This window comes from Perna viridis, chromosome 2, assembly GCF_037379345.1.
Source record: "Perna viridis isolate PV_CMFRI_1.1 ecotype Kerala chromosome 2, ASM3737934v1, whole genome shotgun sequence".
Taxonomy (NCBI): Eukaryota; Metazoa; Mollusca; class Bivalvia; order Mytilida; family Mytilidae; genus Perna; species Perna viridis.
Genome location: NC_142446.1, coordinates 4,087,379 through 4,112,566, shown reverse-complemented (window position 1 = coordinate 4,112,566; position 25,188 = coordinate 4,087,379). Strand labels below are relative to the sequence as shown.

Genomic DNA, 25,188 nt, shown 5'->3' with positions numbered 1-25,188 from the left:
ACCTCGAACTTTAATTTTTGTCCTTTGGCATGGCCTTTTTGCACTAAAAGTGATACTTCTACATTGGAAAAATTACAAGAGAGATCCTTGCGGTTTATATATGAAGACCAGGAGAGTACATATATTACACTATTAGATAGAGCTTAAGTACCTTTGCTTAAGATCAGATGGATGCGTACAATGGCTATAGAGTGTTTTAAGATTTTAAACAAACTGTCACCACCATGTTAAAATTTTCTTGTTATTTTTAAAAACTCAAATTATAGTTTTAGATATTCAAATATTGTAGATATACCAAAGGTACGAACAACTACCTTTGGTAAGAACTCTTTTAAATATGCTGATGATCGTTATGGTGTATCCATCAGCACCATGAAAACTGATTTATTCAACGTGTCATAGTTTTCCTTCCCTCATTTGTCTACCCCAAACTTGACTTTTTATGAGCAACTCGGCCGGTCGGACGCTTACCCTACCTGTGCACCTGGTCCATGCTCCCAGTTTTTAGTGGAGTCTGTGTTGCTCATATGCTTTTGTTACTTTGTATGTACGATTTTAGTTACTTTATGTTCTTTGTTGTGTATGTCTGTTTCCCATATATGGTCTTTGTCCCTGGATTACATTCTTTTGAATACCGCTATAACCTTGGTTCCTTTGATTACTCTTAATAACGGCAGCCATATTTTTTGGATGGATCAAAAATCCCCACATCAGTTCTATGCAGGATACCCCTAAAAACATTCATACATAGTATGGTACCAATTGGTCAAGTAGTGTCAGAGGATAAGAGTTTTGAAAAACTATTAATGACGACGACGATGGTGGACGACAGACGACGATGACTACGGATGCCAAGTGATAGCAATAGCTCATATAGCCTTCAACCAAGTGAGCTAAAAATAAAACATGTACATGTATTGAGACTCAGGTTTTGTGTTTCACCAGATATCACAACAGCCTATCTTGTAAAAGCAAATAAAAGTAAATGTGTGTATTGAAAAACAACTTCTCATTCTGTTTGTTCTTTTTACTTGCTTCTAATTATATACTTGTCGGATTTGTGTTTTTATGAATTAAAGCATGATCAGTAAATAGGTGTAAATTTTATGAAAATAAATCAGTAGCTACATGTATTGCCTTAATATCACAGTAAATGTACATTTTTATAATCTGTAATTGCCCCAGAGAAAAGGCCACTCTGACTCATGTAACGAGTTGTGCTTCTGCTTTGACTCAAAGCAAAAAAAAATTGCAGGCCTTGTGATAAAGATTTCATCAATTGAAATTTCTTTCTTTAGCATTTTTGCCCTTTCAGCAGCAATAATTACAATAAAGAGGTATGACTGAAAAGAGTAAATACAATCATTTCATCAATTCCTTTTTTTTTATTATGGTTCAAGGTAGAAACCCTCCCCCAACTCCCCAAAAAAGGAAAAACTCTTGCTGTACAAAACAAGACATAAACCTATTGACTTACCAAGTTTTGGGGTCAACAGTATTCTCACCTGCATTCTGATGATCCTCTTTCTCTTCATCAGATTCCTCTTCTTCATCTGAACTTTCATCTAAACTTTCATCTTCAATAATGTTGTCATCACTAAAACTATCATGTATTATTGTTTTCGTTTCTTTACATTCAATATTGTCAATGTCAGAGCTGTCATCATTTGAGTCCTCACTTTCACAATCTGTTTGTTTAATAGCTGAAAAAAATGCATAAGTGAACAACTTAGAATAAAGACAAAATATTACTGTACTGTATTCACTTAGATTTATACATATTCTTTGAACTGACTAAACTTGTACTCTAAGATTGTTTACATCATATTATTGTTATTAATCTAAGCAGTAAAATTGCTCATTGGGGTGCAGACTGTTACATCCACAAAAGTTGGACCAGAAACAGGCAAGTGTGGACAGTTTGAGAGATACATCTCTAAATTAGGAGTACTATTTAATATTGGACATTGTGTAGTTTTAAACACACAATAAAATGATGATAATACTATATAAATCTGATGCATCATACAAGAGTTAAACATAATAAAAACAGCAGTCAAAAACAAGATCTGGTATTATTTAATGACTATATTAACCTTGACATTCAACCTCACTTTACAAGATTGTTACATGTAGCCATGTCACCCACCCCTGAGGTCTTCTTCTGGTGAGAAATCTTTTAAAAGTTGAAGTCTCATGTCTATTATAAAATCTCTGATAAAATTTGTTGAATCAAAACAACAGCACAGTATGCTTCAAGACAGTAGAATGTTCCAAGCAGTTCATAGGAGATACTTCCACAAGACAGTAGAATGTGCCAAGCAGTTCATAGGAGATACTTAGGACTAATAGTAAAAAATCTTCTGAGTAAATACATGTAGTATTAAATCCTGTAACTTCTAACAAAATGTTGAATCAAAGTGGTGGCACTTCTTAACAGTACATCCCACACAATATGGAAGTCATCCAACAAGGTGTTTCAGATGTACCCAATTGGTTTCTATGATTGAGAAATTATGAAATAGTCCCATAAGTTCTACAAAATTTCAGGCATCACAAAGGAGATATGCCAGATGGTCTCCATGACTGAGAAATTAGGAAATAGTCCCATAAGTTCTACAAAATTTCAGGCATCACAAAGGAGATATGCCAGAAGGTCTCCATGACTGAGAAATAAAGAAATAGTCCCATAAGTCATACAAAATTTCAGGCATCACAAAGGAGATATGCCACAAGGTCTCCATGACTGAGAAATTAGGAAATAGTCCCATAAGTTCTACAAAATTCCAGGCATCACAAAGGAGATATGCCAGAAGGCCTCGATGTCTGAGAAATAAAGAAATAGTCCCATAAGTCATACAAAATTTCAGGCATCACAAAGGAGATATGCCAGAAGGCCTCTATGACTGAGAAATAAAGAAATAGTCCCATAAGTCATACAAAATTTCAGGCATCACAAAGGAGATATGCCAGAAGCTCTCCATGACTGAGAAATTAGGAAATAGTCCCATAAGTTCTACAAAATTTCAGGCATCACAAAGGAGATATGCCAGAAGGTCTCCACGACTGAGAAATTAGGAAATAGTCCCATAAGTTCTACAAAATTCCAGGCATCACAAAGGAGATATGCCACAAGGTCTCCATGACTAAGAAATTAGGAAATAGTCCCATAAGTCATACAAAATTTCAGGCATCACAAAGGAGATATGCCAGATGGTCTCCATGACTGAGAAATTAGGAAACAGTCCCATCAGTTCTACAAAATTTCAGGCATCACAAAGGAGATATGCCAGAAGGCCTCTATGACTGAGAAATAAAGAAATAGTCCCATAAGTCATACAAAATTTCAGGCATCACAAAGGAGATATGCCACAAGGTCTCCATGACTGAGAAATTAGGAAATAGTCCCATAAGTTCTACAAAATTTCAGGCATCACAAAGGGGATATGCCAGAAGGTCTTTATGACTGAGAAATAAAGAAATAGTCCCATAAGTTCTACAAAATGTCAGGCACCAATATGTCAGTATAGTACATCTAAACTTCACAGCAATATGGAAAGAATCCAACAAGCTGTTCTAAAGGAGACACATCCACAAAGTTACTCTGCTAGACAGACAGACATTAACAAATACAAAGTCCATCTGTCCTGACGTGATGGGGAACAATAAAAACATCTGTCTGCTGCATATAACAAAACTATAAAACTGAACAACAAAGTACATATACACTAAAAAGAACCCACACAGTAAAAAGTTGATGAAAATCAGGTTTCAAAATAATCAACAAGTGTAAATAGTTAAACTTGGTTTATCTTTTCTGTACACAAAATACAAAATTAAGATGCAGTGTCCCCTCCAGTAATTTTGATATAGCACATGGCTTACTGACATAACAAAATCATACGGTCTTTTCTTAAACAAGTACTATCTTTGCAAAAGATAGCAAACGCAGTAAAAATTTTTCTTTATACTTATAATTTTCATCAGGAAATAACACATGGCACGCAATTCCAATTTCCTTTTACGAATCCCACCAAGTTATCAGTATTTGGCCAATCTGGAAACAGAATTTTGATCAGGTGACTTGCACTTTCCATGGAAGAGCGTCTTTAAGGTCAAAGGGTAAAAAGCAAAACTATACCGACTGCGTCGGAAAAACAAGCTTTCTGAGAGTATTGCAAAACAATACACAGTCCCCTACTGGCTGTTTATATCACTGACCCAAATACTCCTGATAAGGTTTCAAATAAAAGTTGACTGATTTGTCAAAAAAACAACTCAATATCTTAAGAAAAAAGCATGTAAAACTAAAAGTTGGTAACCTTGGGAAAAAAATCAGCGAAATGGAACAAAATGTAACTCAACATGGTAGACTCACATACCAAAAAACTGCTCTAAATCTGCAAGCATTTAGAAAAAAAATGCAGAAAACTTGAAGTAAGTAAATTCAAAGGCCATAACTCTGACAGAAATCAGCGAAGCAAAACGAAACCTATCCTTTATCTGTAGCACATCAGGGTAGACTCACATACCAAAAATCAGTTCAATATCTGCAAGCATTTAGAAAAAAATGGCGGTAATTTTTTCAGTTCAAGGGCCATCACTTGAACAAAAATCAGCAGAGCGAAATGAAACCTAAACTTGATCTGTAACTCATAAAGGTAGACTCACATACCAAAAATCAGCTAATAGCTGCAAGTGATTAGAAACAAGAGGCTCCCTGGAGCCTCAATCGCTCACCTGGTTATTATTTGTCTTTCAATAACTCTAACAAGGAGCTGTCCGACAATTTGGACCCAAGGAACACTTTGGCCAGATTTATCATAAGGATCATTTCATCAATTGAAAGATCATTCTGTCTATAATAGTTTCAAGATATTGGCAGAAAACTGCTAAAAACATATTTTTTTGCCTTTCAAGGGCAATAATCTATCAAGGAGACATCAAACAAGTTTGATCCCTTCAAACTTTTGTAGGTTGTATCATAAGGATCATTTTGATATCAAAACTTTCATTCTATCTATCATAGTTTTCAAGATATTGGCTGAAAACAAGAAAAACATCATTTTTCACCTTTCAGGGACAACAACTCTTTCATCTGACAAATTTGATCCCTGGAGACTTTTGTATGCCATATAATAAGGACAATTTCAGCAATGAAAGAATTTGGCTAAACCTAATGGTTTTTGAGATATAAGTGAAAAACTTCTGACAACTATGTTCTATTTTTAGTAACAGCAGCCATGTTTTTGACGTATCAAAAATCCCCTAATCGATTCTATGCATGATGCCCCAAGGAGCATTCATATCTTGTTTGGTTCCAATTAGTCAATTAGTGTCAGAGGAGAGAGTTTTTGAAAGAAATAACATATAAATGGCAAAAAATTGTTGAAAAAGGGCACCACCCCCAAATGGCTCAACAGATTAACCCAAAAATTTGGCCACAAACAGATCTCACCATGCAGAACACTTTTACCATTGTCAGAATTTAGATAAACCTAACGGTTTTGGAGATAAATGCGAAAAAATACTGTCTGACCCCTATGTTCTATTTTTAGTTATGGCAGCCATGTTTTTTGACAGATTGAAAATCCCCACAACAGTTCTATGCAGGATATCCCAAGAAACATTTATACCAAGTTTGGTTCCAATTGGTTAAGTAGTGTCAAAGGAGAAGATTTCTGAAAGAAATAACATTAAAAATAGCAAACAAAACTTCGGAAAAGGGCAATAACTCCAACATGGCTTAACAAATTAAAATGAAAATCTCAATATGCTGAACACTATTACCCTTGTCAAAATTTGGATAAACCTAAAGGTTTTAGAGATATATGCGAAAAACTACTGTCTGACCCCTATGTTGTAATTCTACTAACGCAGGCCATGTTTTCAACAGATCAAAAATCCCCATATCAGTTCTATGCAGGATACCCTAAGAAACATTCATGCAAGTTTGGTTCAAATTGGTAAAGTAGTGTCAGAGTTTTGAAAAATTGTTAATTACGACGACAACAGACACCAAGTAATAGCAATAGCTTACATGGCCTTTGGCCAGTTGTGCTAAAAAGTGTGGAAAACCCATACAGACAGACAGACAGAAGGATGGACAGAGTGCAAATTCAAGGTCCCTTTCAGCTAAAGTGGGTAGGGGACTTATAATTATGGCACACTGCCCATAGTACTTTTCAACCAAAGTTAATTTCAGAAAGTCAGAAAACACAGTGCTCAAAGTTATAGCATTGTAACTTCAATACACAATGCTAGAAATGCCTGGGCAGAACACTGAATATATAACAAGGTCAACTATCTAAAATCTTAATATATGGTTAGATACACAAATTAGAGAACCCCTGAATACAATTTTATGTTGAAATAAAACATTTATTTGGGACCCTGATTTAACCCAACTCAAACAGAGTTCAAAATACCAAAAACAGAGATTGAATACATTTAATAACATGTTATACAAAGCTGATGGCAAATTTTCAATACCTCACATGTAAAAATTCAAAGTCACTCGGAAAAGAGAAAGTAGATGACCTAGAAAGGTTGAAAGAATAAAACACAATAAAAGTCATCATGCTTAAGCCATACAACAAAAATCTAATCATTCCTTCGAAAGAGTGCTCAGAAATCTGTGGCGGAAATTTTTCCAAAACTGAACATGTAAAAATTCTAAGTTGCTTGGAAAACAGGAAGTAGATGACCTAGAAAGCTGTAAAGCTCATCATGCATAAGCCATATTCCAAATGTTTTACAATTCCATCCAGTAGAAGCCAAGAAATCTTTGACAGAATTATTTGTTATGGACAGAATGATGGAAGGACACCCCTATCACTAAATACACCCCATTTTTCAAGTGGGGGTATACAAATCTAAATATACAGTTAGCTTTGGCATAATATATATGGACTAACTTGATAACTTCAAACATGTTATACTTCACATTAAATGCTTTAGAATAAGCAATTTGTACAAACTTGTATAAATTAGCTCGTTTGACCCCTTATTTTGGAAGGACCACAAAATTAATCAAATGCTTCACAGGGTGCAGCTTGATATGAGGATGAACCCTGAACAGTTGGAGCAAGTAAACACCATTCAAACTTAATACAGGTTTGAATTTTGATTGCGATAAGAAATTTGACACAGGATAAACAAGAAATCTGTGAGCAATAGCTCACTAGTGATACCCTGACTTTCAATCTCAATATTAAGAAAATAAACAAATTCCTCAGTAAACAGGAAGTTGATGTGGATTTTTTTCAAAAATGGATCCCACCATATGGCATACCTAAAGGAAAAATGTATTAAAATTTCAAAGCTGCTGTGATGCTGAGATCACAGTGATTAATTTTTTTTTCTTACACACGGAAACATGGACATAAAAATTGACCAGTATTTACGTGTATAAAAAAGGACCAAGCACAAACATGTGCTAACGACACTTCATATCAAGTTTCTGTTATTATCTGTGCAGCAAAACTAGTTAAAAGATGTTGAATTTGTTTCACAAACAGATGAAATAGAAATAGCCTATCAACATGCCATGTGTAAGAACCCATTACTTTCATAATATACTGCAATTCACAAGCAACAGATCAAAGGCCAGAAAGAAAACAGCAACCATTGTTTGCAAAAGTGTCCGTGACATTACACTTCCATAGCAGAAATCTTTTGACATTAACAATACTTGTGTAAACAACATCTGTAATCTATAATTTACATGTACAAATGTATTTGTAAATGACTTATGACATTTTAAGTCATTACATCAAATGCCGAATAGGATTGGAGCACATGTACCAACTGCTCATCCTAGAGAGAAACACTAAATATAAGTTCAATTCTCTGGGACAATTCTGTAATTCTTACCAGAGTCCAAAGAAGAAACAAGTTCTTGGTAGGGATTAACTTCGTCTTCTGATGAACTCTCCTCTAACTAAAAAATTTGATAAAAACTAAGTTAAATTAGATAATAATGATACAAGTCAGTTTTAATTTTACTTCAGTATGCGGTGCAAAAGATACACCATCATCTAATTTATTTGAGTTGATTAAAACAGAAATAGGAGTCATGTAGAATTGAAAATCGATACTAGCAACTCATAACTTCAATGATACCTGCAAAACAAAACAAGAGGCTCCAAGGATCCTAAATCACTCACTTGGTTCAATTTTGCCTTTCAAAGGCAATAAATTTACTGGTAACAAGAAGTTGTCTAACAATTTTGACTCAAGAAGACTTTGGTAGGACTTATCAAAAGGATCATTTCGGAAATTAAAAGTTTCTATCTATCATAGTTTTCAAGATAGTAGCTGACAACTGTAAAAAAACACAAAAAAAAACAAGAGGCTCCCAGAAGCCTGAATCGCCCACCCAGTTAAATTTTGCCTTTCAAGGGCAATAAATTAAACAAAAAGTTGTCCAACAATTTTGACTCAAGAAAACTTTGATAGGACTTATCATAAGGATCATTTCAGTACATGAAAGTCTAAATCTATCATAGTTTTCAAGACATTGTCTGAAAACTGTAAAAAAAAAACCTGTCATTTTCCTCTGTCAAGGGCAATAACTCTAATAAGAAATATATGCCTGAAGACTTTTGTAGTCCTAAATATAAGGATCATTTCAGCTAATGAAAGAATCTGGCTAAACCTAATGATTTTGGAGATATATACGAATAACTACTGTCTGACCCCTATGTTCTATTTTCAGTAACGGCGGCCTCATCATGCTGAGCACTTTCACCTGGTAAGCATTGGACTTAACCTAACCTTTTTTGACATTTATGTGAAAAACTATTGTCTGACCCCTAAGTTCTATTTTTAGTAATGGTGGCCATGTTTTTCGACGGACAAAAAATCCCCACATCAGTTCTATGCAGGATACCCCAAGGAACATTCAAATCAAGTTGGGTTCCAATTGTTCAAGTAGAGTCAGAGAAGAAGATTTTTGAAAGAAATGACATAAAAAATAGCAAAAAACGTTGAAATAGGGCAATAACTCCAACATAGCTTATCAGATTAAAATGAAACTTTGACTGCAGATAGATCTCATCATACTGAACATTTTTACCCCCCTTGTCAGAATTTAGTTAAACCTAATGGTTTTGGAGATATCTGTGAAAAACTACTCTCTGACCCCTATGCTTTATTTTTAGTAATGGCTGCCATGTTTTTCGACGAATCAAAAATCCCTAGATCAGTTCTATGCAGGATACCCCAAGAAACATTTATACCAAGTTTGGTTCTAATCAGTCAAGTAGTTTCAGAGGAGAAGAGTTTTGTATAATTGTTAACGGCGACGACAGACGCCAAGTGATGACAATAGCTCACATGGCCTTTGGCAAGGTGAGCTAAAAACAAGAAAATACTTGTAAAAACATGTATTAAACATTTAGGATATTCACAAAGTTATTCAAAAATCATTTTAATTTTGGATTATATATGTTTTGTTAAATGATATTGACTAAAATAAATTTTTCAGGTTTAAAATTTTCCCATATTTATCATGGAACATTTTTATATTGATGATAACATCAACAGCATTATATGAGCACACAACTGTAATTCAACCACAGTAAAAGCAACACCACTTCATCAAAAAAAAGTCTAATTTCCTTTTAAAAACAGTTATTTTTCATAAACAACTGATATACATGCATCAAATACCATACTAGGTACATTGACCCCATGAAAAAAAAAGCATTAGAATATGTTTATCTCAAATTATATTAAAAAACAGTCAAAAATGACCAAGATTAGTGTAATGTCCGGACAAAAATAAATTACACCCGCATCTTACTGTTAAAGTACTATTGTTTTTGGGTACAATGAAACTTCTCCAAACCGGACCCTCAGAAAACCGGTCTTCCCTTCAAACCGGCTATTTCCAAAAGTCCCGGCCGATCTACCTTAAGTCATGAGTGTTTTTTTCTTCCATAGACTGGCCACCCCCTAAAATCGGTTTTTCACAGTTTTAGTTACATATTTCAAATAAGAACAACCTCTCAATTCTGGTGGCCCAGTTATTGTTCACCATAATAAATGTGTCAACAAAACTGTAAATGATTATGTAATATTACGTAATTATTAATTCATTCACTGACCGGTTTGCATTTCATCAGTGGACAGATGATAATTGAAGCTGACAGTAGTTTAAACGACAAATTTAATCACTTTTGTCACTGGCTGGCTGTTAATTGAGGTGTACACACATCAGGCAACCGGGGTCATTTAATAGTACGATCTTTACAATCTTTTAACTGTCAATTAATGTGACATGTGCCCTAGAAAAAGACATAGGGGTGAAATTATTAGACTTTGTCGATAGGTAATTTACGATAACAATACAAATAATTAATAGTATACCACCAATAGCCCTGTGATCTTTAATACACATTCTTTCAAAACCGGGAACATTATTTTGTCGGCAATCCGTTTGTAAAATCAAATCATTTACAAATGATGCAAGCTTTGAAATGTAATAAAAGGCCAAAAGTTTTGAATTTGCATTTAACATGCCTCAACCAACAAACTGACAAGACGTAAGGTTATAGAACACATAAATGGAAACAGCTCTTAGAATGCATTGCTATTTTTCACAAAACCAGCCACCCCTATAAACCAGCCATTTTTTCTTGTCCCAGTGATGGTCGGTTTGGAGAAGTTTCACTGTACCAATTTTAGTGGATTTTGTGGGTTAGCTAAACCACAAATTTTGGTTCACAACGAAAAGGACATTTTCTTTCATGTGTACACTGAAAACCTCCAATCCACGAATTTAAGAATGCACGAACATGTGTTTCTACCCTAATCCATGAAAATTGGAATCCACGATTCAATGAACTTTCACAGTATCAACCTACAGCATATATCAAACTATTGGAAGTTTAACATTTGCCTTTAACTGAGAGATGATGCAGTCCAAAAATTCATAATTTTCACACTTAATAAAATATAACAATATTGTTAACTAACCTCAGAACTATTTTTAACTTGTTTATCAACCGTATTTGCGGAAAGCACCGCTTTGGAAGGAACAGTTTTACCCAGGTAATACTTTTATTACAGCTGATGATTAATGACATAAAAAATCTTCAAAAATAGAGCAATGTGATTTAGCAACCACATTATGTATTCTAGACACAAAACAAATACAGTAAATACATACCTGTACCTGGTAATTTTCAACTGGATTCTGCCTAAAAAGTACCAAAAAAAATTATCAGTAAATAATAAAGTGCCTTATTGTCATTAAACTCTCTAAGAAGAGTGAAAACTCAGATCAATTAGTTTATGACACACTTGATCCTAAGCTGTCAAGAGAAATGTTAATACTAGCAATGTAATGGACATGCTATACCACCTGCAATGGCAAACATTACAACATAGGAGAATTTATACTAGAGTCATATTGCTATAAATTTTTTTTCTAAAACTAAAAATTTAATTTCAGTGGACATAAAACTCTACCTCATTCTCCAACCATCTCAAAATAAACATATCACAAACCCATTACCAACGTACAGGTATAACCGTCAGAACCAACTACCAACTTACATGTATAACCGCCAGAACCAACTACTACAAATACCTAGTGTTTTTCCTCAATCCATGGCTTTATGAAACTCATGAAAACATACACGTTAATGCATGGTCAATGGATGAATGAACAGCTGAGCCAGGGTCATTATATCTAAATCTTAACTAGCTACATTTATCTTGTACATTGTATATTCAAGTAAATTTGTTCTTATGCACATTTTTGTTCCCTGAAGTCAATATGAGTACCACCCCAGACCACAGGCAATAGACATTCTCTTGATTAATAAATGGTGTAAATGTGTAGAAAAATATAGTTTCAATGTGTATAATACATGTTGTATTATTCATTATACACATTGAAATTTTAATTCTTTCTTAATCAATCAAGAAAACATCTAGTGCCTTTGCCAAGATCATCAAGGAATAACAATGCAATATAAATTAAATAAATGTATGTCAAAGAATGTTTCAAGATAACTGACAAATATTTCCACCAACATAAGGCCTTCTTCGGTGTCCAGTAACAAGAGAGTGTATAATCCTGAAAACTACTTATCACACATTTACTACCGTATACATCATTAAAATCGATGATGTGTTATAATATTTTTTTATTTGACAATGTACAAAGATAATGATCTTTAACTTAGTGAAAATTAGGGAAACTTAGATGATCTAAAAAATAAAAATATACAGATTAGCAACATGTTGTAATAAGCAAAGGATAACAAGGAATGAATTATAATTTTTTGTTCAATGATTCCATTTGGGTCTTAAACTTTATCAAAAACTTTCCCGTTCCTCCCATTGACTGTTCAGTTAAAAAATGAAGATATCTGTAGTATTAAAATCCTTCAGATTGTGGTCATGGAGCTTGAAGTGCTGATTAATAGGGAGAAAGGGTTTCTTTCTCAGGTTGCTTCTGTTACAATTTAACAGTTTGTGATAGTTGTATTGATTCCACCATATATCGGAGACCACAGATTTGACACTCAATGGGATATACCATGTTTGAGGTCTTGCAAGTAGAACAAGAGAAGATCTTGTATTTCTTGCCTGTGGTTCTACTAGTAAATGACGAGGTGACCTGTACCTAAGCACAGCAAACATCAATCGAAATACGGAAATTCTTACAATGGAATAGTGCAATAAGTTGAATGGGTTCCTACATAAAGAATTACAGGTGCAAACAGGGAGTGTTATAACAGGGATTTTATATTCTTCACCATGGTTATAATCAGTGCCTGACCCAATCAATTATACTATTCATCATTTACTTTAAATCATAAGTATCATGTGTGGGATACCCTAAGGAACATAAATGCCAAGCTTAAAACCTGTCAGTCCAGTAGTTTCAGAGGAGAAGATTTTTTTTTAATTTGTCCGCGACAACGACGGACGCCAATTCATGGCATATGTTCACTTGGCCTTTGGTCAGGTGAGCTAAAAACCTACCCACTCAAATTTTTTTCAACCTTTCCAAGATAATTTTTTTTTCATTCTAGTTATAGCATACTGGCTTCACTTTTTGGCATTTTTCAGAAAACAAATTCACCTACCTACCTACTCACATCTAAAATTGTAAGTCAATAAACAGCAAACCAACATTCTTTTAAGGATTGCCTCATGTGTGTCTATAACCCATTAAACGTAACTTAATGACACACAGTATTCTTTTGTAATTGGTGATTAACTTATACTTTAGGACATCAAGGCAGTCATGGTCTCCTTGGTCTTTCTTACAATTTATTTTTAGACAACAGACTTTAAATTTTATCATGAAACTATTTCATCATGGTGTCATTCAAATGTATATAAAAGAAAGGCTTTAAGACTAACATAAAATTATGAAGTCAATCATATTAATAAAGAAAATAAGAGCTTGCATACATACTAATAGTAATATTTAATTTTTCCAAATTTATGGGCCACAACCAGAGACATAATTGTAAATATATAAGAAATTGGCAACTAACTGAAATCTCATACTAACATGAAGCAGGAAACGAGATCACATACATACATGTACTTAGTCAACAATAACAACTTGACTTTAAATGATCATAACTAAAAAAGTATTTGGAATATTGAAATGAAACTTTCAGTTTCCCATTCTATTATATCTAAGCTTCATGTTCATACCATTTTGTCTTTCTAACAAAACAAACAAAAAAGGAGTATTGAAAAAAAGTTACCTAACCCTCAATTTTACAAAATGAAAAAAAAATTAAACTCATAATTTTCATTTTAACCTATCACAACTTTTTTGTTTCAAAGGAAAATTTAATAAAATCTTCAGTTTCCCATTTTTACATCTGCTATATAGAGTCATATCTCATCTGAGATTATTATGAAGAGGGCATTCTAGTAGAAAGTGCATATCAATTTCGACAGAGTTTGAATTACAATACAAAGCCTCTCATGTTGAGGTAATATTTACCAGATACACTGTTTACTCTTCATGTCTGCCGGTTTCCATTCTGAAACCGTGATAGATGAGCCTGTATTTTGTTAACAGATATTTTTGGGTGCTTTATATCTAAATAATTTTCATAACCAAAAGTCCTCTTGTATAAAATGTAAGTGTCCAATGTGTCTTGATACTGTAAATGTAAATTTCACATTTTCTCCCAGTCAATTTGAAAGTTTAATTTGAGCTGTTTTTCAGTACTTTTTTTATTTGTTAATTTGCCTAAATTTGCATAAAGTATTCAGTTGATTTTTTATTTTAATATTTCCAAAAACATGCTTTCAATTTTTTCATAGATTTTACCATATACATGTACCTTGAAGTTACCTATTCTTATTTCTGGTGTGATGTTACACTTCAACTTTATTGAAGGAAGGAAGCCATTTAGTAACTACCAAGTCCACATGCCGAGATGAAAAAATTCTTACTTTTCAATTGTAAATATCTTTGAATATAGAAATTAAGAAATTAAATGCCCTGTTCAAAAGATCATTTAAAAGATGATTTTTTTATTTAAAAAGGAGACTGCTGTTGCAGAATTTGAAATAGCTTTCATACCTGCCAACTTATAAGGCGAGATGTTTATAAGGACATTTTTACCAAATATTTTGCAAACTGTATGGGTTTTACTGAATGAGACAACCACTATAGTATTATAGGGACCTTTTTCAGTTGGATATTTTTGACAATTAAGCAAACCTTTTAGACCCATTTCAACAGTCGTGGAATTCAAAAGTGAAAAACTCACCTAAATCTCTGAATTATAGATTGCATGAAGAAGATTTTGGAATTGAAAACTATTTGAATATATTTCAGAATTTTAGATGACAAAAATATTGTAACTCTTTGTAGATTTAGAACCTGGAATAATAACCTTCCCATTGAAAATGGGCGTTGGCAAAATATAAGTAGAGAAAATAGAAAATGTCATTAATGTAATTCGGGAGATATTGGGAATGAGTTCCATTGTTTGTTTAAGTGCACACCGCTTGATAGTGACAGAAAAATCCTTCTTGTAGAAAAAATTTGTTAAAACACCAAATATTATCAAATTTAAAGCCTTGATGAATAGCTCATCACCTTCTGTTTTCAACAATTTACGTAAACTTACATGTATGCAATAAATTACAAAGATGTTGTCTCCAGGGTAGTTCTCTTAAATTATGTATATACAAACTCATCATGAATGTGACTCGATATTATTTCTTCTAATACATGTACACAAATCAACTTTTTATGCATATTATGTATCTATGTAAATTGTATTGAATTTGTGTTCAGTATGATACTATTATGGTTTGAGTAATAAAAAAAAAAGAGGAAAAGGGCTCCCTCAGTGCCTTGAGGTAATACTTAGACACCCAAATAACAACATCATTTGAAATCAGAAATGGTGTCAAAGTGAATAAGAAAGTGTCAAACAAAAAAAGAATGAAACAGTGTGTTTTAAAATGAAATGATTTTTTACTATTTTTAAAGTGATTAGTTTTAAGGAAAAATTCATTTGCAATTTGATTTTGTGAACAATGTCTGCTAATGGAGAATTTAAAGCTAAATGCAAGCAATGTTCTACCCAAGGCAAAACACTGATATGTAATCTGCATTTATGTATAATTGTATGATGTTATATTTATACTCTGTAGCTGCATCTTGTTTAAAATGTAACTTTTGTTAATAATTTGTCATATATTTTGGTCTTCCAAAACATATAGTATTTGAAAAGTAATTAATTACATTTTCATAAGTATTTGAAAAAAATCCAATACATTTTAAAAATCAAAGTAGTTACAATGTAATGTATTTGACACAAAATCCAAATTTATTGAAAGTATTCAATTACTTTTAAAAGTATTTGAACCCATCCCTGATGACAGCCATAAAACTTCTGTAGTGATGACTTCAATCTTGTAGCAACATGACCCTGTTTCAAAAGCCTGATTGAAAGAAGTCTTACGCAATACAAAAAGTCTGTATAGTACGACAAGCTCCGGCAAAACTAAGAGTTGCAATACGATAACTCCATCACAGGTGATAAAGGGATGTTGTCAAAGATGTAACAAAAGTTGACAATACAGAATGAAAAATCGTTGTGATTGTCAATAATCTCTAAGTGTAGGTCAAGATATGACACTGATTTCACAGTGTCTGTAGTATCCTTTATCTCAAGTTCTTTGGGGTAGATGCGATGTATAAAACCCCGATAACTAGGATTAAATCCCGAAACTAGAATTGTTTAACAATAAAACTTCATCTATATAGTGGAAACTGAGATTACAGGATCTAGCTTATTTAGAAAATGATTGGCTGTCCCATTAAGTAGTGGTAAATCCAATCAGGGTTCATATTCTAATTGTCAATCATCATCGACAATCCTGATCAGCTGATTTCTGCTTTGAGATTATATACAGTGTACGTGTCATGAAATTTACCATTACCTGTTTAGACAGCAATCAAGACCTTTTGTCAGATTTATGGCTCTCCCCTCCAATCAAAGAAATGAGACTGAAACACAATTATTTAGGGATTTCAATTCAGAGGCCTCTAGGTAATTTAAACAAACTCGACCTGAAAAATCATGTAAAATGTTCAAAATCTTGTAAGTTGGCAGGTATGAGAATGTCAGTAAGTAGATGGAGGTACAGTAGCGAAACCCAGCATTCAGGCTACCTGACCGAAGAACTCAAAGTATGTCCTACAAGCAGGTGGGCTGGTCTGTTGACGCTCTTGCCTACTCCCAGACCCTATGTTGGTCTGAGAGTGTTCCCCCTGTCTAACTATTCCAGAGTAATGCCAGTTTGTTGATAAAATCATCACATTATATAACAAAGTGTTCTTGACAAATGAAATTGCAGTATTTTAGTTGTGTACATGGAACCTCCAAGGCTCAGAGTATGCAAGTTGTGTACACGGAGACACTGCCTTCAAAGAATTGATGTTTGCACTTATTGACTTTACATAACAGGGACTAGTCACTCCTAACAAAGTCTATATAATGTACAAAACTAACTGTGCCTCCACAGTCAATATACTGAGTACACTTAAAGCCTATAGGGTATACATTTGACTCTGGCATACTGGGGGAAAAAGAAATTATTCAGCATTTTAGCTATATAAGTTATATAATTAACAAATTGATAATGACAAAGTTATGATGGAAATACAGAGCAAGGTGTAAAATATAATAAAAATGTCAAAATTTACCTGTTAAAAAATCAATAGTTACTTATTAGTTATCAGTATTTGCCCTTAGGAAAATTGATGAAATTATCTCATTTTAAAGAGGTTACTTTAATCTTTTAATTAATAATACATTAAAAAGGTTTAACAGACATGAAGACATGATGATAAACTGCTTACTGGAGTCTAGTTTTTATGCAACTTTTATGGTCTTAGTGCACTAAATAATCCAAGGTTGTTTTGCCATGAAACCTGTTTGCCTACTGAGTGGTTTTACCTACTTTCCAGCTCCAGGACAAACCTTCCTGTTGCTTGAAATACATAAGTACACCAGCATGGTTTTTGGGAATGAGAATTGTCTTTAAATATGGAAAAGAACAACATCAAAGCACCAAGCTGTGAAATTAGAATTTCTCTGATATTTTTTAATTGCTTTTTCTATCATACTTTTCAAATTTCACGCAAGTTAGTTGTTTCAATTTAATATATCAAGAAGTTTAATTAATTTATTTAACAAATGCTAATTTTATTATAATTTTTAATCATGACAAATTAACAACTACAGCTTTCTTGATCTTATAAAAACATCTTTATATTAAACCAAAAATAAAGCCATGCTTGTTTATTAAAGTAATCTAATTGCGAAAAATATCAATAGCATACAGGAACTTAGTTATTTGGCATTTTGATTTTTGGAAGTCATCTCTATTTCTTATTTTTAATTCCTGTTAAATAACCATTTTCTTTATGCATATGCATGAACAAGAAAAAAAAATTAATATAGACATTTATATATTCTAATTAAAACCTTAATCAATTCAGTTGTTGTTTTTTCCTTTATTATATATTATATAATAATAATGATTATTACCCCCATGTACAGAAATCTTCAATGTTTAACACATATTTCATATCAAGGCGAAACCACTCTAGAAGGCGAAACAACCAAGACGAAATGACCGGAGGCGAACAGGAACATACATACATTTTGTAAGTATGTGAATCAACTTGCGGTGTTAAGACGGACCACCTATGTAGAGTCTCCTTGTAACCTGGAAGCCCAGGTAATATTTTCGTTCCACAAGTTTCTCTCAAATATAACCCTGAGTCACCAGTGATGTATTCTATCTTTTGATTAGCTGAGCGATTATGACATTATTTTATTTACTTTTATACCAAAAAAAAAATTAAAATATCCCACCTCAAGTTGCCTCCAGACTTTTTCAATGTTTTATTTTGATCAATACATTGATTTGAGACCTGAATTACTGATCAAATTTGCAACCTGGTCCCTACCTTCATGTGGGCTTCTGTCCTCATTTAAAATTCAAACTCCTTTTTCCAAACCTGTTCAATGGTCAAAACATTTGTTTGAATTTGATCAGAAATGGTATGAGGGTGTACATGTATATAGGGAGTTTTATAGCTGCAGCTTTCCCTGCCTTGGTTTTGACTCGTGACTGTATATCCCCGCTTTCGAGGGCGGTTTCCCTCCTCATTCAAAATTCAAAGTCCTTCTTCAAAACCTGAACTACCAACATAAAATTTGTTTAAAATTGAACAAAAATAGTCTCAGGGTGTATACATTGTGTTTAAGAAATGTTATAGCCGTAGCTATACCTTCCTTCATGATATCAATGTTTTTATTTGACTTACTTCTTGACTTTTAAAAAAAATGGCGGCCGGAGTCACTCCCTCAAGAACAGTTTTCCCTCATAATTTAAAACTCAAACACTTCCTTCAAAACCCAAACAATCATCATAAAATTTGTTTTAAATTGAACAAAAATAGTCTGAGGGTATATATAAGAAATTTTGAAGCTGTTGCCTCCCATTCTTTTGTTGATATAAAAAAAATGGCGGCAGAAGTCACACCCTGAAGAAAGGTATTTCCTCCTAAATTAAAATTCTAACTCCTTCAAAACCCGAACGATCATCATAAAATTTGTTTTTTTAATTGATCAAAAATGGTCTGAGGATGTATAATAAGGATGTTTATAGCTGTAACTTCACTAGTTCAAATTTCCTCTGACCCTGCAACCATCCTTTTTTCATTTGGATATTGATACATTTGTATGTGGGGTATGGGTCAGAATGATGTGCCATACAAAAAGTTGGAGATTCTGAGGTACCACGGAGTACCGCCCTTCAACCGATTGTAACAACTTTCAAATTTAAATTGTGCATGCCATACCTACCTAGTTCGATTCCAGAATTATTTTCCTGTATGCTGATACCATATTTGCTACAAAAGTTACATTTTTATTGAAGTTTTGATCATTTCCCACGAGAGACCCTGTTTTGTCGCCATTATGCTTTGTAACTGAGAGTAGATGGAGCTTGATACTTTTGGAAAGGAACAGAGCAGAATTGATTTTTAAAATCGGAATCTAACAGAATATTTCAAAATTATGCTGAAAAATTATCTGTCTACTATCCTTCCATTCCGTAAGAAACAAGCTCTGCCTACTCTCAGACTCTATTAGGATTAAAATGAGGAAGGTTGCAGGGTCAGAGGAAATTCAGACTAAAGCTTCCCCTGCTTTTGTGATATCATTATCAATGTTTTATATGACCTAATTTTGACTTCAATAGCAGTATAGGCAGCAAGTAGCTGTGGCGAGTACACTGAAATCTCACCACACGAGATATTGCGATCAATTATGAGATGTGAATCCTTCTATATTTAACTCCTTGTTTATACATCCTAATATTCAAATTCAAAGAAAAAAAATGTGTTTAATTTTTTTTCCAAATGACTTTCAATATAAATGCACAAATATAAAGTTAATTTTGATAACCTAATCTTTGTTTTTAGTTTATTTCATAAGCGGCAATTTACTCATATGTTGTGAATATCCGTCGAGCGGACCCCGGGCGTAAAAGCAAAAGATCGAACGGACACTAGGGCGAAAAAGATTCTGGGCGTATGGACCCGGACTCCCAAGAGTCAAGACTGCCAGATGTTACAAGCCCTCCTAACATTACAAATATGATTCACTTTACTTAAGAGGTGAGATCTGTTTGTCATCTTCTGCAGCAATAATATTTTTCCTTCGTTTGACTGATTTTGGACGACTGGACTTTGAAAATTTGCCTTTTCTTTTCATTCCGTGCCTTTTAGGGGCCATTTTGGCTGTCCGAACGAGAAGCGTATGGATGACCGTTTTTGGTTCGTTAATAACAACCAATCAACATAAGCGTAATAAAATATACGTCTGAATAAAAGATTGATTTTAAAGTCAAGTACTACTATGAAAAAATCATTTTTCAAGTCGTTAATATTGTTAGTGACTTCTTGTACTCGTAATTTCAGTACTAAATAATCGCATATGATTTGCATAAATATGAAGTTATAAATTCAAATTATTTATTATTTGTTCAAACATTTTTTTATTAAATGGTCATGACACAAAAATAACAAAACATAATGCACATACATTTGTATGAACACAATATTGGTACATGTATCACTTACATGTATAATGTTGTAGACGACGGTGACCAACCAAAAAATTATAACTTTATACTTTGAATGAAAGCTTGGCAGTTGTTGATATAATAAATTGTTGCCTTGAGTACTGGGAGCGAGTTACAGTTAAAAATCAAACTTACACATGTTGTTCTCTGTTAGTGAGTTGAAGTGGTTTATATATTTTTTAATTTTAGTTATTAAATCATTTCTATGTTTTTGTATCGTCCTCTCTATATTGAAAGAGTATGGGACTTTTTTTTAGTTATACGACACATAATGCTGCAGATCCACGCCTTGTTTACCGCCATAGCGTCATGCTTCATACGAGATCAAAATGTACCATACACGTGTATTCTACGTGTGTTTCTTGCTTGTACGAGAACGGGAGGTTTACATAGTTTACATGCAATGATCGGTTAGCTTTGAACATCACCCAGTTTCCGATTCAGATATTGAAGCTCGTTACAAGACTATATAGGTCACATACATCACCACGCCCCGATATTTAAGAATACTCGTTGCCAGCTGCTTAATCTGGTTCCTAATCTGGTTCCCTGGTCAATATCATAAGCGACCCAAAGATCGCTACAACATACCTTTTTAAAAACATATCATACACATCTCTATGCGTACTTTTTGCTTGTATTAGAACGGGAAGTTTTTACATATTTTAAATATAATATGATCGGTTAGCATAGCATTTAGGTAATATTACCCAGTTGCCGATTCAAACACATGCGTTCGTTATAAAGGTCATATATATTATTAGAACACCGATATCTATATATAGCCATTGCCAGTTGTTTAATCTTGTTCCGGATGATTGAAAACTTTCGGGTCATAACGGTTTCGAAAGAGTACGTAATAATATCAAGGGAACCAAGATTTTAGCGGAAGTCACCCGATTTCAGAGCATATCGCATTTGTACCATTTCGGATGTTGAAAGTAAGCGGCCAAAATCAGTGACAGTAAATATTTGACGATTAGCGACATAGAAGACTTCAGTCTTTGATTTTATTTCCTGTCATACTAAAAATTGCAACCATTACTTTTTTGTCATTCAAATACAAAATTCACAACGATTACAAAGGATTGTATTTAGACAATGATATAATAAGTTGTCCAGGGAGAAAAGATAATTCCACTCTAAGTGAATGTGCATATTATCCATTTCTTTTGCCTACAAAACACTACACAGAGTTAATTACCTTTCTAGTCATCTCGGCCATAGAACGTTTCGGCCATAGTCCATATTTTAGATTCGTACTGCACGTATCGAATTCCATTAATTAGTTGCAATTTGAATAATAATGAAGTCCTTTATTTCAACAGAATTTCATATTTAGTCCGTAGACTAGTTTACAATATGGCCCTGCATTATATACATAATTTACAACATAAAGTATAAAGTACACATTAAATGAAATAACAATTTTAAATAGATAATGTTACATGTATATGATAGGAATTCACTACAAAATATCTAGTTATTGGTCGACATGTTAAAGTTATTATCTAAGTATGTCCTTTTAAAACATTCAATTGTAGAACAGTTTCTTATGCAAATAGTAAATTATTCCATAACAAGCTACCTGATAAAACAAAGGATCTTTTAAAATATTCTGTTCGAGCTTTTGGTATATATATATAAATTTCTTTCGCTTTGTCGTGTGTTTCTAAAGCTCACCTCATGTACACATTTAAAAACATAAAGATATTCAGGTGTTAACTGATGAAGTTGACTTGAACACTAAAATAGCTTTTCTGTATATAAACTAATCAGGCAATGACATCCACCTCAATCTGTTAAATGATATGCTAGATGGTGTCATAATATTATGCGCATTCAAAATTATACGTGCAGCTTTTTTTTCTGTAGTTTAAAAATCTTATATTTGCCACATTTTTGTAATTAGACCATACAGTGCAACAATAATTAAAATGAGGAAAAATGACAGAGTTGTATACCTTTAAAAGCGCTTCAGGTGACATAAAGCTTTTTAAACGTTTTAAAACACAAATTTTCTTAGATAACTTTCTGGTAAAAAATCAATATGATAAGACCAAGATAAATAACAATCAACATTAATACCTAAATGTTTTGAATGCTCAACAGTTTCTAATACAATATTGTCTATATTAATATAAATTTTGAGACATTTTGCTAATTTCTGTTGAGTACCAATAAGTAAACATTGAGTCTTTTTAAGGTTCATTGTAAGTTTATTACGTTGCATCCATCTAATTGAGTTTACAAGATCTTCTTTGAGTTTTTTTCTTCATTGACATCAATACATTTATCAGCAACATCTTGAGATGTATCTTCAGCATATATAGTTGCATGAGAAAGATGCAAACAATCGGGATAATCGTTAACAAATAGAATAAAAAATAAGGGCTCCAAGATAGATCCTTGAGGTACACCTATAGTAATATCCCTTGGTTTTGAGAAAGTACCATTCCAACCAACACGTTGTTGTCTAAATGACAAATGAGATTTGAACCATTTTAAAACATTTTCACAAACACCGAACATTTTCAGTTTATATAATGATACATCATGATTAACAGTGTCAAAGGCTTTACTCAGGTCTATAAATAAAACACCTGTTGACTTCCCTTAACCAATGATCAATTAGACTATTTAAAACAGTTAAATTTCACATGAGTGCTTTGGTTTAAAACCAGACTGACAATTAGTAATTAGTGGATAAATAATCATAAAAAGAATTGAATTCATGTCTTTCTATAATTTTACTGACAATAGGTAATACCGAACTGGTCGAGATCTGTAGTTATTGACCATGTGCTCATCTCCAGATTTAAATATTGGAGTTACTCTATCTTCCAATCATTTTCAGAAATACCACTTTCAATAGATAAATTCAAAATATGTGTTAAAATATTAACAATGACATCAGAAATAATTTTCAACAGTTTTACAGAAATATTATCAAGTCCAGTTGCTTTGGCTGTAGACATACTATGTATTTCTTTTTAAATAAAGAGGTGTGTCCTTTCTTATATATATGGATTAGAATGCAACTTATGCGGTCTAATATATGTCGGTGAAACACAAGAACGAATAAACAAAAGAATGTGCGGTCATCATTCGGGAATAAAAACCACCAAAATCCCCACAGTTTATCAACATTTTAACAAGATCATTCAATCCTCATCCTACGAAGTGTCCTGTTCTAGTAAAAATTATCGTAGGGAAAGAGAGGAGTACTGGATACGCAGACTAGGTTCTGCAATACCTTACAGATGCAATGAAAACGTCAAAAGTATATGAAACCTTTCAAGCCAATATAACGATAGCACAAATGTGATGAATTTATTTGACAAAATTCCAAGACAGGAAAGAAGTCATGGCCATCGCCACTATACGTCACCTAAGTTACATGATGTCTCAATAGATGGTCTCCATCATTTCATACAAAAACCTCTTGGACTTCATTACATTAAAACCAAACTCAATTCTATACCTCTCACTCTACTACACTCCCTTTACAAAACAAGTCTTGACACTCCTGTTTCTGACCCCACCTTTTCATTATACAGACTTGTTGCCATCATTTTAGATATTGGTTTCACAGACTCTTTAAACCAGTTTGTGTGAAGATGAAAAAAAAAACGATCATTTCTTCCACTACCGTTTGTCAACAAAGGTATAGATGCAATTAATTTGGCTAACAGCCTCCATCAAAGAAACGTTACCAACAAATTCCCCCATATTTCAAAGACAAATCCATACCAATTATTGCATATTCCTATACTTCACCCATTGCATCCAAAATTTTCAATTATAAAAGGCTATTGCAGAACCTCGAGATTGAGGACTTCAAGGCTAAACCACCTGACTGTTCTTGCAACAACTCTCCATTCAAATATGGTCCTTCCGGTCACGTCGTTACGGGAGATTTGTCCATCGAAAACATCGAAAAATATCCTTTCTAAAGGTCCCAAGTACCGTGAACAGCGCTCCAATGATGATGAAATGAAAAAGGGATGGGACACAAGGACAATGGGGTCGACAAATGTTTGTTTGTTGGGGTTTAACGTCCGAGCAGCAATATTTCAGCTATATTACGATGAACAAGAAATTGATGATAAAATAAACATGAAATGATGATGAAATGAAAAAAGGGATGGGACACAAGGACAATGGGGTCGACAAATTTTGATTGCCACTGAAAATAGGGAGAGGTGGGTAGGGTCGGGCAATTTAGCCTCCTGTGGCGGGCGTATGGTTCCTACTCCGGGAGAATACCACATTAGGGTTCTTTAACGTGCGAGGAACGTGGCCTCTTTCCCAACACGGAGCATCACTATGGTTTGCGGTCAGGTTTTCCGTATTATAGCCTGACAACCCCAACACGTCAGGGGTACCCCATTCCACCACCTGGGGCACACATCCCAGTTGCTCTGTGGGTAGAGCGCACTAGCCCCCGGCTAGGGTTCTGAGCACTATTTAGTCGCCTTTTACGACAAGCTTAGCGCTGCTGCAGGCCTA

At 33.5% G+C, this 25,188-nt stretch overlaps 1 protein-coding gene across 2 annotated transcripts in view; it reads right to left on the bottom strand.

Annotated features, from left to right (window-relative positions):
* The window catches only part of LOC148623347 (U3 small nucleolar RNA-associated protein 25 homolog), a 59,766-nt gene extending 39,421 nt beyond the window's left edge, over window positions 1-20,345 (bottom strand). The window contains exons 1-5 of one of the 2 annotated variants that reach the window (XM_088565135.1): window positions 20,203-20,310; window positions 11,177-11,207; window positions 10,113-10,292; window positions 7,876-7,942; window positions 1,506-1,703 (exon numbers count right to left, since the gene is read on the bottom strand). In XM_088565135.1, coding sequence (XP_088421261.1) covers window positions 1,506-1,703; window positions 7,876-7,942; window positions 10,113-10,127 — 280 coding nt within the window. In that variant the 5' untranslated portion in view covers window positions 10,128-10,292; window positions 11,177-11,207; window positions 20,203-20,310. Of the gene's footprint in view, window positions 1-1,505; window positions 1,704-7,875; window positions 7,943-10,112; window positions 10,293-11,176; window positions 11,208-20,202 lie in introns of both variants that reach the window. The other variant, XM_088565134.1, reaches the window with a different exon arrangement.
* Between the last annotated feature and the right edge of the window lie 4,843 nt (window positions 20,346-25,188).